At 40.9% G+C, this 13,392-nt stretch overlaps 1 protein-coding gene across 4 annotated transcripts in view; it reads left to right on the forward strand.

Moving 5' to 3' along the window:
- SLC41A1 (solute carrier family 41 member 1) overlaps nucleotides 1-13,392 on the forward strand; it is a 49,854-nt gene that overhangs the window by 4,763 nt on the left and 31,699 nt on the right. For all 4 annotated transcript variants that reach the window (XM_061632130.1, XM_061632131.1, XM_061632132.1 and 1 more), the window contains one exon: nucleotides 11,980-12,087. In XM_061632130.1, the coding sequence (XP_061488114.1) occupies nucleotides 11,980-12,087 (108 nt within the window). The remainder of the gene's footprint in view (nucleotides 1-11,979; nucleotides 12,088-13,392) is intronic.

Below are 13,392 nucleotides of genomic sequence, written 5' to 3' on the forward strand. Positions count from 1 at the left end.
GGATTTTGTTGATAGATTTTGAAAGAAGAGAGCCAGTGTGGTATAGTTGGACTAGGACTTGGGATACCAGGGTTCACATCCCCACTCAGCCAGGATGCTCACTGGTGATCTTGCCCTAGTCTTTGTCTCTCATCCTAATTTACCTGACAGGGTTGTTGTGAGGGAAAAAAATTGGGAGGAGCTCCATTTTTGCCACCTAGAGCTCATTCAAGGAGAAGTGTGATACTAAATAAACAGATCATGGTGTAGCTGTACTATATTTGTAGCCAAATGATCCTGATCACTGATAAGAAAACCTACTGAGACTCATGGATGTGTGCTCAAGCGCTTTATTTTATCTAATGTTAAGCACATAAGAAAAGCTCTGCTAAATCAGGGCAGAAGCCCATCAAGTCCAGCATCCTTTCCTTGCAGTGGCAAATGCAACAGCACTCTCCCTACATGATTTTCAGCAATTAGTATTCAAAAGCATACTGTCTCTGACAGTGGAGGTAGAATATAGCCATCATGGCTAGTAGCCATTGATAACCTCCATGGACAACAAGACTAAGTAAACTGCCTAAAAGTACTTGGAGTATGCTTCCTAAGGATGGGATTGTGGAAATTTAAAATTTGATCCTAATCATTTTTATGTAATTTTCCAGGGGTGTAGTGTTCGGTTTTGATGGCAATAGTTACAATTTTTTGTTGGAGAGTGGCTTCAAACATGGTATAAATGTGCAAACTAATCAGGATTTCAATTTATCTCATACACACCTGTGTGTAGGGAACTAAGCATATATTTGACCATGAATATGGTACAAATTCACATGAAATGCTTCTATGCAAGTGTTCACACTGTTTGGATTCTCATGAAACTATAATGCGTAAGTGTTTTGTGCACATGAAATCAATCCCCTGCCAACCTAAGCTTAGAGGACTTCCATGTCTAGTTTATGGGATCTTTGTAAGAGTCTCACTACTGAGCCTGGATTGGTAAAGATGTGATGTCTCAAACTGAATATTAAAATTAGTCCTATGTAGACTTTGTTGGAATAGGTGTTAACTGATAAAGTGTTAGCTGGTTGGCATATTACCTGTTACCCATTGGAGGACAAGAGTTTATTTCTTTCTTTACATTTTCTTTCCTTCTCTTTCAGAATGGTTCTTTTGAAAAATCTTCTATATCAGACATAGTTCAAGTTATCTCACTGCTATCTCATTTCCTCAGTGGGAGTAGAGTAACATATAGTATGAAGTTGTCTTGTTCAGAAAAATGAAAATCCCTAAATGACAGTCGTATTTTAAAAGCTTATTTATCTCTGTGCTCCATGGTGTCTTGGGATCCAATATGTGCCAATATTTCAACCTTCTCACAATGGAATTATACAAAAGCGAAATATAAAACCATCAGCCAATATTCTAAGAAAATAAAAATCACACTAATCTGCTTGTATTGGCTGTCTTTCTTTGAAAGTCAAAGCTGTTGTTAATACTTTTATGCTCAGTTCATTTTAACTGGTATTTAGAAAGCACTTCCAGATTGTTCGTAGCTCAGTGGGGAAAACTGAACAACTTCAAACCTTTTTTTGCAGAAAGATGTAGCTCTCAAGCATTAGTGGCATGAGCTTGTTGGCACCTTCCTGAATACTAGTGTTGTCAGATCTTATTCATGGAGCCAGTGAATGTAATTTGCTTTTACTTTGGGCGTGTTTGACAGCTCTTTTCACTAGGCACTGATGGTATTTTTGAGCCTATTGGTTTATTAGCAGTTTGACACCTCATTTATTGCATTTTTATCTCTTTCCCCTGCCCCCCAGGTGCTCTGGAAGGCAGCTGTGTAGGGCTGCTCTGCCAGTTCTTCCTTTGCTTTCATGGTTGTTGAGTAGTGAAGATTGTTTTCTGGATTAGGCTTGAAAGATGTTGTCTGTGCCCTTGCTTCAAAACTGTTTCCAGCAAACATCTAGCCAATATAGTGGCCTCCAGATGTTGTTGAACTACAGCTCCCATCATCCTTGACTATTGGCCATGCTGACTGGGGTTGATGGGAGTTGTGATCCTACAGCATTTGGAGGACACCATGTTGGCTACTACTCCTGCCCTACACACTGAGGGTAGAATAAACAATAGGTTCTAAGGTGCAGGCAGATATTGGCTAAACATTAATATAAACTCATTTGAGTGCATCACTCTCAGAACAAGCTGTTCAAGGAAGCTGTGGATTCCTTCTCCTTGGAGCCTTTCAAGAAAATATAGGACAAGCCTTTATCCTGATGCATCACTGTGTGGATGTGTTTCTTGAAATCAAAAGTTCCTGGAATTATGCCATACAAACTATTGTATGCTGGGTAATGAAGAGAGTGCATAGGAATGGATTATCACAGTGGTGGAACATAGCAGTTAAGAGCTAGTGGGGAACTCTCTCTACAAATGATCAAATTTCCCCTTGATATTTTTAAGGCCCTCCAAGCATGCTTTGATAATAAACAAAGGATTGGTCTGCTGAAGGTGGGTTTTAAGACAGATATGTGTTTATACCCCTTGCTTGATCTCCAGTCTTAATGAGGGAGGATAAGAGAATTGCCACTATTCTATAGTAAAATAGTACAAATCTCTAGACTTTGCTTCTTTACTGTATGGATTTTAGTCCAGTTTTGGATGCAAATTAATCTACTCTTGGAGCACCTTCTGGTAATTTGACTAGCGATGAGAGCTTAACGCTGTGAGCATTCATATTTGCATTGGCACTGCCAATTAGAGCCAAAGATGTCGGCACAACCTTGGACTAAACAGTAACATAAGAGATGATGGCTGTTTAAAACTTACTTTTAAAGTATAATGTATAATGTTGTCAGAGCTTGGAAAAGTTACTTTTTTTGAACTACAACTCCCATCAGCCCAATCCAGTGGCCATGCTGGCTGGGGTTGATGGGAGTTATAGTTTAAAGAAGTAACTTTTCCAAGCTCTGAATGTTGTCTGTGTTACATAACATGGGCTCAGTGCCTCTATACTATAATCTCCCTATGTGCTATACAGCAGTAGCCAAGAGCCAATGCTGGTAGCTAAAGCATTTGAGGTCTCTTAGCAAGTAAAAGTCACGGTCGCCAAACATCTTTCTGAGGCAATAAATGACAACTGAGAAGTATTGCTTGAGCCATTTGTCAAATATCCTATTCTTTCCCCCCCAAATTGCTGCTAAATTCCACTTCAATGTATCTTTTATACAGAGGCAATGTGCAAAGTCATGTACATATTGGGGTTTAACTTATCTGTTTTGACCCCTAAATAATATCCACTTTTCCTCCCGTTTGGTTGATATCCATTGTGTATTGCAATATAACTTCTGTAGTTTAAAAAAAGGTTGTTGTGGGGTTACATGCATCACATAGAAAAGAATCTCCAAAAACATTTTCAGGTTCATATGTGGGAAGGTAGTCTTCTAGACAGCCAGGCCATTTAAAGATCAAAGCTAGCATTTTGAATTGGACTTGGAAGCCAGGGAAGATTTTGTAATACTGGGGAGGGTGGAGTATGGTCAAGGAGGTCATCCCAGTTGACAATCTGGCCACTGTGTTCTGCAACATTTGAAGTTTTTGAATGTCTTTCAAAGGCAGCCTCACATGCAATGTCTTACAGCAATGTAGACTAAATATCGCTAGAGCATCAATACCTGTTGCCAATCCATCTCTCTCAGAAAGGGTACCATTCATAATTAATGGAAAATATTATGATCTCCAGATGCCCTTCATAAATACATCAGAAATGCTGGGTCGAAAAACAACTATCTTTATGAGAGGAATGCAGGCTTATCCGGAAAAGGGCAAATACCAATTCCATGGTTTGATAAAACATTTAGACTGTGAGTTCATGGAAGGTGTAATATCACGGGTTGTCATCTTCTTACTCTGCCATTTGGCAACATGTTTATCAGATTTGTGATACTAATAAAAGACTGAAAATGTGAAGGCTTTAGACACGTGTTGTCCTTTTGAACCTGTCCCATCCTCAAACTGCAAATATGCACTTTAATAGTCCGAGTCAGGCTGTCTGCTGCTTCCACTTAACATGGTGACTCCTGAACAATGAGAATTTCTTCTGAGACTTCACAAATCAGCCCCCAGTACCAGGACATTCTTGTTGTTTTTTGTCTCTGCTTATCACAGTGCTGAGATATAGGCATTTAATAAATGCTTTGTAAATAACTGCTAGTAGCATCCTTCATCTTCCCATCCTTAGCCATCTGTCGTAGGGCATTTTAAAAAAGAACAAATGCATGAACCCCCCCCCCAAAAAGGCCAGGCAAGATTACACTTTGAAATTCAAACTTCTTAAATATTTTTCTTGTTCCTTGCCCAAATATAAAGCTCTTGTGTTTCCAGAAAACACACTGGCTAAGGCCTCTGGAGGAATGGAATTCCAAAATGGGTAAGTTTCCACCAAGGATGCTTGTATTCATTCTGCACTAATACAGCCTGATCCTATGAATGGCTACTCAGATTAGGACTATTGACTTCTATAGTACTTCAGCTAAACTCGTCTCTTGTGTGTTCACAGGACTTCAGTGTTAGGGTACTATGCAGAAGCTGTTCTTACCTAACCAGAGGGGATGTTCTTGAGAGCAGCTTTCCCAGTGCACTACCATATTGGGCCTGTGTGTGACAGTATTTTGTGAAAACATGACCAGAAAAGCTGGTGGGGGGTTGTTCAAGTCATGCAAAAGTGCTTTTATTTGTATCCCATCCTTCTTACAGGAAGCTCAGAAGGGTATGTATGGCATTTCCAACCATTTCCCATTCACTCTGTCAAATCTAGCCAGACTCTGACCAGCTTATCAGATCTCTTTTCTCTGTGGCCTGATCCCAGCTGTTTACATCAAGATTCTACTTACCTAATTGGCAGGGGCTACAAAGCTGAACTGCCATCCGATGACTGTAATTTTCCTCCCTTACTGCTCATAATGATCACTCATGGGAACTCGACTGTAACAATGTGTTGCCTGAAGCAGAATAACTATATCTTATTTCTCCTTTCTGTCCTCCTTCCTTCAGATATTGGTGTCTGAGGACAGGAGTGAAACCTTCTGATCTTGATCTTCAAAATGTAACGCATATGGCACAAGGTGACCTGGAAGACAGCATAGGGCTTCATTTGACTTTTAGATATTGATATTGAAATTGGGATGTGTTTCATCTTTGGGAGGATGCTTGATATACTGTGAATGGAAGGTTTTGAGAGCTGGCCTGTGATATGCTCTGGATGGTAACCGGGGGGGGGGGCATGGTGTGGGAAGCTTATTTGACAAGTATATCCTGGAGAACAGCAGGTGAACCAGTCCTGTACACAGCTAATCTGACGCTGATGGACTTCAGTTTGGACTTCAGTTCACTGTAACTTCCCAGGCAGATACGTTTCATGGCAGGCAGTTGCAACCTCTTAAGCCAGCACTGGCATCCTTACTAAAATCTTGTAGGTCAGATCTTTGTATGAGAGATACATCCACACTCTGGCAGCCTCCTCTAGAAGCAGATTCATTTTGGGCAAAGGCAGCTAATGAGGAAACTGATCTGGATAGATGTGATCTGTGGCAGAAAAACACATTATGTGGAAGTTGGCAATGTAGTGATGCATGAGCTCCTCTGTGGGAGCCAGTAAGTTTGCACGGTCCTGGATATCTATGCAGAGGTGGCAAGGCAGACCAGGCCTTTATGTTTTGTGTGAACCAGACCTTTATGTTCTATCCAGGGAAGATGGATTACTTCTAAGTCTAGCGATGATCTTTGAGGTATTCCTGCATTATTTATCAGTTTGGCTAATTTGAGATTATTCCTCATAAATAGCACATATTTTTGCAAGTAAAATAGGTTTTTTACCCTGCAAATATTAGGCTTTTGTAATGATCTTTTGACTTTGCTAGAATATGCTAAGTCTTGTAAATTTGACAGTCATTGGGCGGTGCTCAACTAAACCCTTATGCTAGTGGAACAATTTCAACTACTGCAAGAGGATTTCACCCCCTCTTCCCCCGTGTGCCCTGTGCCATTCTCAAATCTGCTCCAGAGGGTTGAGGGAACCCCAGAATAGATTTAGGGGGGGTGTTGGGGTAGGACAGGAAAGGAGAATGTACTGATAGAAAGTTTCTTAGTGCTCCATTGAATACAGCCCATAACATTTAGAGCTAGGTTTGCGCCATTGTCTGCAGCATGTATTGTATTTTATGACATTGTGATTTTTGAATAGTTGTAAGCTGGCTTAAGTAATGCATAGGAACTAGAAGGGTAGAACAGTAAATAAAAGAAAATAACTGTGGTTTGAAACAGCAGTGTGTAACATTGTGTTGTAGGAGCAAAAAAGTGCACCCTTGTAAAAGTGTAGAGTTCCAGAGCTCTAATGAAATATGCTAAAAGCTTGGCTAGAGCAGAACTATTCTGAAAGCTGACTTCAAAACCTTGCTGGTTTTCAGTGCTGCATAGAAAGCCATCTTGGTGGAGGGGGGGAGTGGGGTTGGATGGATAAAAGATTCTAGTCTAGCAGGGGGGATGCTTTTATAGTAGTGGGTATGAGATAATTGCAGACTTTTCTGTCACTGCCTCTCGGCCTCAGAGGAAGGCAATGGTAAACCCCCTCTGAATACCACTTACCATGAAAACCCAATTCATAGGGTTGCCATAAGTCGGGATCCACTTGAAGGCAGTACGTTTACATTTTAGATGCATGAAAGAACTAGCAAAGCAATCTTTCTTTTTCCATTTTTGGCTATGCAAGGATTTGTACAGGATGCTTTGGACTTCTAATGCAAGGCAGAGAAACTTCTTGCATCTAATTACTGTTTGAATTGTGTTTTCTACCATGTCTCTCTTTACTGAGAGGTTTTCATATGACCCGTGACAGAGCACTGGACAGTTTAGGAGATCTCTTTCATGAGGACATTGACCTTGACAAGGATTATCAATACCTCAACACAGTCATTAACCAAAATGGAAATAATAGTCAAGAAATCAGAAGAAGGCTAGGACTGGGGAGGGCAGCTGTGAGAACTAGAAAAGGTCCTCAAATGCAAAGATGTATCACTGAACACTAAAGTCAGGATCATTCAGACCATGGTATTTCCAATCTCTATGTATGGATGTGAAAGTTGGACAGTGAAAAAAGCTGATAAGAGAAAAATCCACTCATTTGAAATGTGGTGTTGGAGGAGAGCTTTGCACATACCATGGACTGTGAAAAAAACCAATAATTGGGTGTTAGAACACATTAAACCAAAACTATCACTAGAACCTAAAGTGATGCAACTGAGGTTATCATACTTTGGACACATCATGAGAAGACTTGATTCACTAGAAAAGACCATAATGCTGGGAAAAACAGAAAGGAGTAGAAAAAGAGGAAGGCCAAAGAAGAGATGGATTGATTCCATAAAGGAAGCCACAGACCTGAACTTACAAGATCTGAACAGGGTGGTTCATGACAGATGCTCTTGGAGGTCGCTGATTCATAGGGTTGCCATAAGTCATAGTCGACTTGGAGGCACATAACAACAACAAAGCTTCCTCTTATATGAGACTTAATGTTATAGGACCCCTTTTCAGTGATTTGATGTATCTTAGCAAAGGACATTATCTACTTGCAGCAATATTTACCCTCAGCAGGAGCCGGCAAAATCCTGATCATGGTTATAAATATGCCAGTAGATTTGGAGTTATTCCACACATAAGGGAGTTGGCAGACACTCATGAATCCTATCTTCTGATGTAAGTGAAGGGTCCTATTTCCCCTCCTTGGAAAGAGCTTTTTCCCTTAGGGAACATCCCTCCTATTCTTGCTGGCTCCAGTTACAACTCATAGCAGATTCTCTGGCTCCAGCTTGAAGTGTAGACACTACTGAACATATCATGAATATTAGAGAAAAATAGCTTAAAATTGTGATCCCAAAAGCCTCTGCTCTAGTGCCTAATGCATCATTTTACTTTGTTTGAAGTGTTTGATAAATGCTTACTGCCTAAATAGCTTGTTCTTCATGATTGAATTGTAACCTATGATCTTGTAGAAGTATTGAGAGAGAATGAAAATGAGTTACGTTCATTCTCATATTAAGCCTGATATAGCTAACTTCTCGCTTAGAAAGAAACCCATTGTACTTTTTATTCTCTGCACTCTTAGCTCAGTGTTTTCTAATCTGTATCCGCCAACATGGTTAGCTATTTGCTCACCTGCTGTATTCCGATCTCCAGAAGAGTAAAGCAGGACTCCTTTTAAAGGGGTTTACAAGGAAGGAGTTTGGCTAGTATTAATACTGCTTGCTAACACAATGTGGTGAATAAATAATGGAAATACATTTGGATCATCAAAGCAGTTATAGGGGGTTTACCGGTAGAGAACTCAAACATAACCTAATGTCAAGTGTCTTGTTTGTAGAAACTCATTGTGTAAGAAATGCTGCTATGTAGATGATGCAGTGGACTTCAGTCAGTTCATTGTTTAAGAGTAACTTCAACAAACAATGTTCCTGAAGTTCAAACAGGTTAATATTATGATCGGGGAAGACACATGAAAATAGAGTGAATATATGGGTTGTATTCAACTAAGTTGTACTTGGGGTAGACCCACTGAAACTAATGAACCTGTTAGTCATGACTATTAATTTTAATGGATCTACTCTGAGTAGGACTAGCACCAAATACCACTCTAGCCACTAGGCCTTTGCATTGGCCTGTGAGGTTGTTTTGGGAAGCCACATCCTCCTCCTGCCCTGCATGATGTCAGGTCTGGGACAAGTAAGGGTAAAGCTTCAGAAGAGTAATTGGCAGCTTAAAGGGGGCTCCCAATTGTTCCTTTGCTGGAACAAGCCACACTCCTAATTTCCCATAAGCTGATGGGCGGGAAGAGCATGCCTTGCTAAAGGTGGGAAACTGCTTCTTCCTCCCAGTGCTGTTCTTTGAATCGGAGGTTGAAAGGATTAGCACAGGATGACTTGCATAACACAGGACTGGCAATGCCTCTTGGGCTGTGGTTCCCAAGCTTGGGAACCCTGCACAAGGGATATTGACAGGTAGACAGAGGCAACCCACCTGTCAATCATATGATGTCATAATGATATTGTGTGACTGACAGGTGGGTTGCCCTGCCCACCTGTCAAAGTTGGCCCGTAGGGTGGAACCAAATACAGATTTAGCCCCCAGAGCACAAAGGGTTCCCCAACCCTGCTTTAATGAAAGGCTAGCTTCAGCTCCTTAGAATTCTTCAAAAGCTTGTGAAATGTGTTTGGGTAAAACAAACATCCTTGTGATATTTGTAAAATGTTGCATGCTCTCTTACCATATTCTTACTGTTGCTTTAAAAACTGATTGAAATTCAGAAGTAAATTAGTTATAAATACCTTCCTCCCAATTAAGTTGAAACTTATTTGAATGTCCATTTAATACTTGTCAGGACCCACAGGAAATACAGGTGTGTGTTATTGGTAACTTTCATATATAGCTGAATGGTTAAGATATTGCTCATCTGCAGTGTCTTTTATATTAGATTGATTTTATGCTATATCTGGTAGTGCTGGGGACTGACAAATGTTTATCTGAAACCCAAATGGCACCAATGGGGTTTTTCTTCCCAATGCCAATGTCACCCAAGGACTCGAGCAGTGGAAAAGAAGTCTACATTTCCCATCTGTGCCTGCTGTGATCTCAATAACTATCAGTCCCTCGCCACAGCTGATGCAACTGGCATCTTCAAAAAACGTTGTTAATTGAATTTAATGTCGCATCTCGTTTGACCCTGAGAGCAAATAAGCTTCTAAGAAAGGAGTCCAAATGGCCTTACAAAGGCCAGGCACTTTCTTATAAAAGTCTGCCAAATATTAGGTTTCTTTAAGGTTCTTTTGTTTCTAGGTCAGCCCTTGTTGCTCTCTGAAGTCCTGGTATAAACACTGCATTTCTGGAAGAGTGGCTTTCAGACATCACTTTGTGCCAGGGATGAGGAACCTGTGGTTCTCCAGATGTTTTGGACTATAACTTCGATCATCCGTGATCATTGGTCATGCAGCTGGGGCTGATGGGAGTTGGAGTACAATAACAACTGGAGGGGAGCATATTGGCTACCCCTGCCATTCATATGACTGTGAAGTATTGCAAAGATTTTTTTTAAGACTGCAGCACTCTTACCTCAACTTAAAATGCGGGATGTAGATTTTCACCCAACATCTCTTCCTTCTGGTATAGAAACCTTAGCATACAAAATGCCCTCCTACTACCATTCTGCAGCTGTTGCAATGACAACACTGTCTTCATCACTGTAGGTATCCTTCCTGTTTGCACTTTTCTAAATCTATTTTTAACTGGCAATATTGTGCACCTTCATCTTCCATGTTGTGTTTGTGTAAAAGAGCTGTGCCTTCCCTGATCTGGGGATTTAGGTTTGTGATGCAACTAGAATAACATGTATTTCATCTGTATTCTTCCAGATTTCTGGAATTTGGACAATGTTTGGATCATAGGGATAATAAATGCACTTGTCTCTTTTCGTCAGTTTCAAATGCTCCCTCCCCCACAAACTGATCATTGATTATTGCTGATGTATTTAATGTACACAGAGTTTGGGGAACATCCAACAAAAAGGTCTGCTCACTATAGTCTTGCACAGCTGCCTCCCGCTCAGTCCCAAAAATAATCATTGAGGAAAATGGAGCTGCTTGGCTTCTGTCCATGACCTTAAAAGTGAAAAGCACCCTGAAGCACTGTTGTGGTTAAAGGAATATTTTTAAACATCATTGCTTTAGGCTGCAGCCTTAACCCCACTTACCTGGGTGTAAGCACCATTTAATTCCATGACCATGCGTTGTCCCCTCAGGCTTGGGCTAAATGGAATCAAGACTTAATTGGCTTGGGTCCTAGGATAAGCTTAAATTAAGGAAGTTCACAGAAGAAAAGTTTCCCAGTCTCTCCTCTCCCCTGTACTCAGCTGCAACCTTTCCCCACCCCAAGCCTTTCTAGAGGTTGGGAGGCTGTACTCCTAGGAGAAGGGACTGTTGCTCAGTGGTAGAGTATCTGCCTTGCACACGGAAGGCCCCGTGTTCAATCTCTGGCACCTCCAGCAGGGCTGTGAGAGACCACTGCCTAAAAACCTGGAGGGCCACTTCCAGTCAGTGTAGCCTATACTGAACTAGATGGACCAGTGGACTGGCTTAGGATAAGGGAGCTTCCTATGTTCCATGAGAACCAAATAGGTTCATGACTTAGGGTGCCTCTAGATAGCTGCTATTTTTGGGTAGAAATCAATCACATACCAGCAAATGCAAGTTGGAAATTAAAGTTGATTTGGTGATCTTGCTGAGCTAACAAACAAACTGGCTCTTTCTTTCCTCCTCCCTCCCCATCAGACTTTTTGTAAAATGGTGGGGAAAATGCACTAGAGTATGGGATAACAATTGTTTGATGTAGCATTGTATAACCTACCTGCAAACAAAATGCTCCATAAATAACCAATATCATCCAACCTCCATGCAAACTTTGGGCAAACAAATCAGGATGAATGCTCAGTAAACAGGTTGTCTGGGTTCTTCGCAATAACTTGGCCAAGACCGTTTTCACCCCTACCCCTGAGACTACAGGTGTGAGAATACAGATGAGAGAATTGGGATTATATCTGTCCTCAGTTTAGCAAATCTTGTCTTCTACCTTTATTAGTCACGAAATTCCTGTACATGGCAAAAGGTTCTATGGTACTCAGTGTCTGCCTTTAGTGTCTAGCTGTTGCTCTGTGCATTTAAGATTATTTCATTCCCCATTCTCCCCACAATCACCTGAGTGTGGCCAAAATGGTTCTTGTGGCAGGAGAACAATAATAGCAGCAAGTCTGGTACCTTGTCTGCTATTGCTGAACTTCTTGAGGATCCTATGAAAAGCTGTCAAAGAATCATAAGATTATTCATAGCACATGTCATAAATAACTACTCCCTGTTCAGCAGTCTCAGATAACTAGATCCTGAATTGATTTCATTGATTTTGCAGCACTGGGACGTCTTCAAGTATGTGACCGAAGTATTCATCTTGGTTCCAGCGCTCCTGGGACTGAAGGGGAACTTGGAGATGACACTAGCTTCTCGACTTTCTACAGCTGTGAGTATTTTGATCTTATGGTTGGCGTGCAGCTGGGTAGTCTTGTGTCTGTCTGTTCTACCCTGCCCCCTACATATACAACCTTTAAGATGTGTTTTTTTTCTTGAATCCTTAAAATGAACTCTGGTTCAATAACACTTTCAAGCAAATGACAAGGACTAGAAACATGTTTAATTACTTCAGATGAAGTGATTTCTGACTGAAAGAGCTGGATGTTCTTGAAAGTGGAGATTGCCAGTTCATGAAAGTTAGGCTATGTTGGGGGTGCCTATATTATTATATATTATATTATATATTAAATTAAATTGCTTTTTAAAAATGTGTTTTTAAATTTGTATATTTGTTTTTAATGTTTTTAATCGTTGTAAACTGCCCAGACAGCTTTGGCTATGGGGCAGTATACAAATGCAATAAATAAATAAAATAAATAAATGTATAGCCACTGTTCACACTTTAATTAGTGAAGTATCACAATCTCTGAACACTTTTTGCCAGAGCCACAGTATTGTGGTTAAGATGTCAGACTACGATCTGGGAGACCAGGGTTCGAATCCCCACACAGCCATGAAACTCACTGGGTGACCTTGGGCCGGTCACTGCCTCTGAGCCTCATGAAAACCCTATTCATAGGGTCGCCATAAGTCGGAATCGACTTGAAGGCAGTACATTTACATTTACCTGCAGCATAGCCAGGTGATTCTACATTTGTGTGATGAACATACAGGCTGCTTTCACATGTATATAGGCAAGCTATAAATCTAAATGTGGCCAACCTCTATTCCAAGCATGTGCTCTCCCTAGGTGTGGAGGCATAATTAAATGAATAAAAACATGCTATAACTTTCCTGTCATGGACAGTTTTCTGCTTTCCTGCTTTCCCCTTCCCTCTCTGCTTCCTGAAAAATTTGCTCTTGTGGGTGGGACCCTTGGAATGATGCGGGTTACAATGTGGGAGAACCACAAATGGAGATGGAGGAACTGGTGGAAATCACTCACACCCTTATATGGATGGAAAACTAATTTTGATGCCTGTGTTGACTTTTCTCTCCTCTTCCTGCCTCCCCCCTCCAAAATCCTTCAAGTTGCCCAAGGCAAGTTGCAGTTTGATAGATTCACTATGGTTGTTGGAAAGCAACCAAGAACCAGCCGGTTTCCTCATTTACAGAGGGAAAACTGGATGATTTCCTTAGAGTGCTATATTCTTTCTACATTTAGATTCCCAAGACCACTGTTGTGCTTATTTGCAAATGGAGGAAAACAAGGATGAGGTATGGGTGTTTTTGTGTGCTTGGAAGTATGATCTGG

The sequence above is a fragment of the Rhineura floridana genome, chromosome 6 (genome assembly GCF_030035675.1).
Source record: "Rhineura floridana isolate rRhiFlo1 chromosome 6, rRhiFlo1.hap2, whole genome shotgun sequence".
NCBI classification, from domain to species: domain Eukaryota; kingdom Metazoa; phylum Chordata; class Lepidosauria; order Squamata; family Rhineuridae; genus Rhineura; species Rhineura floridana.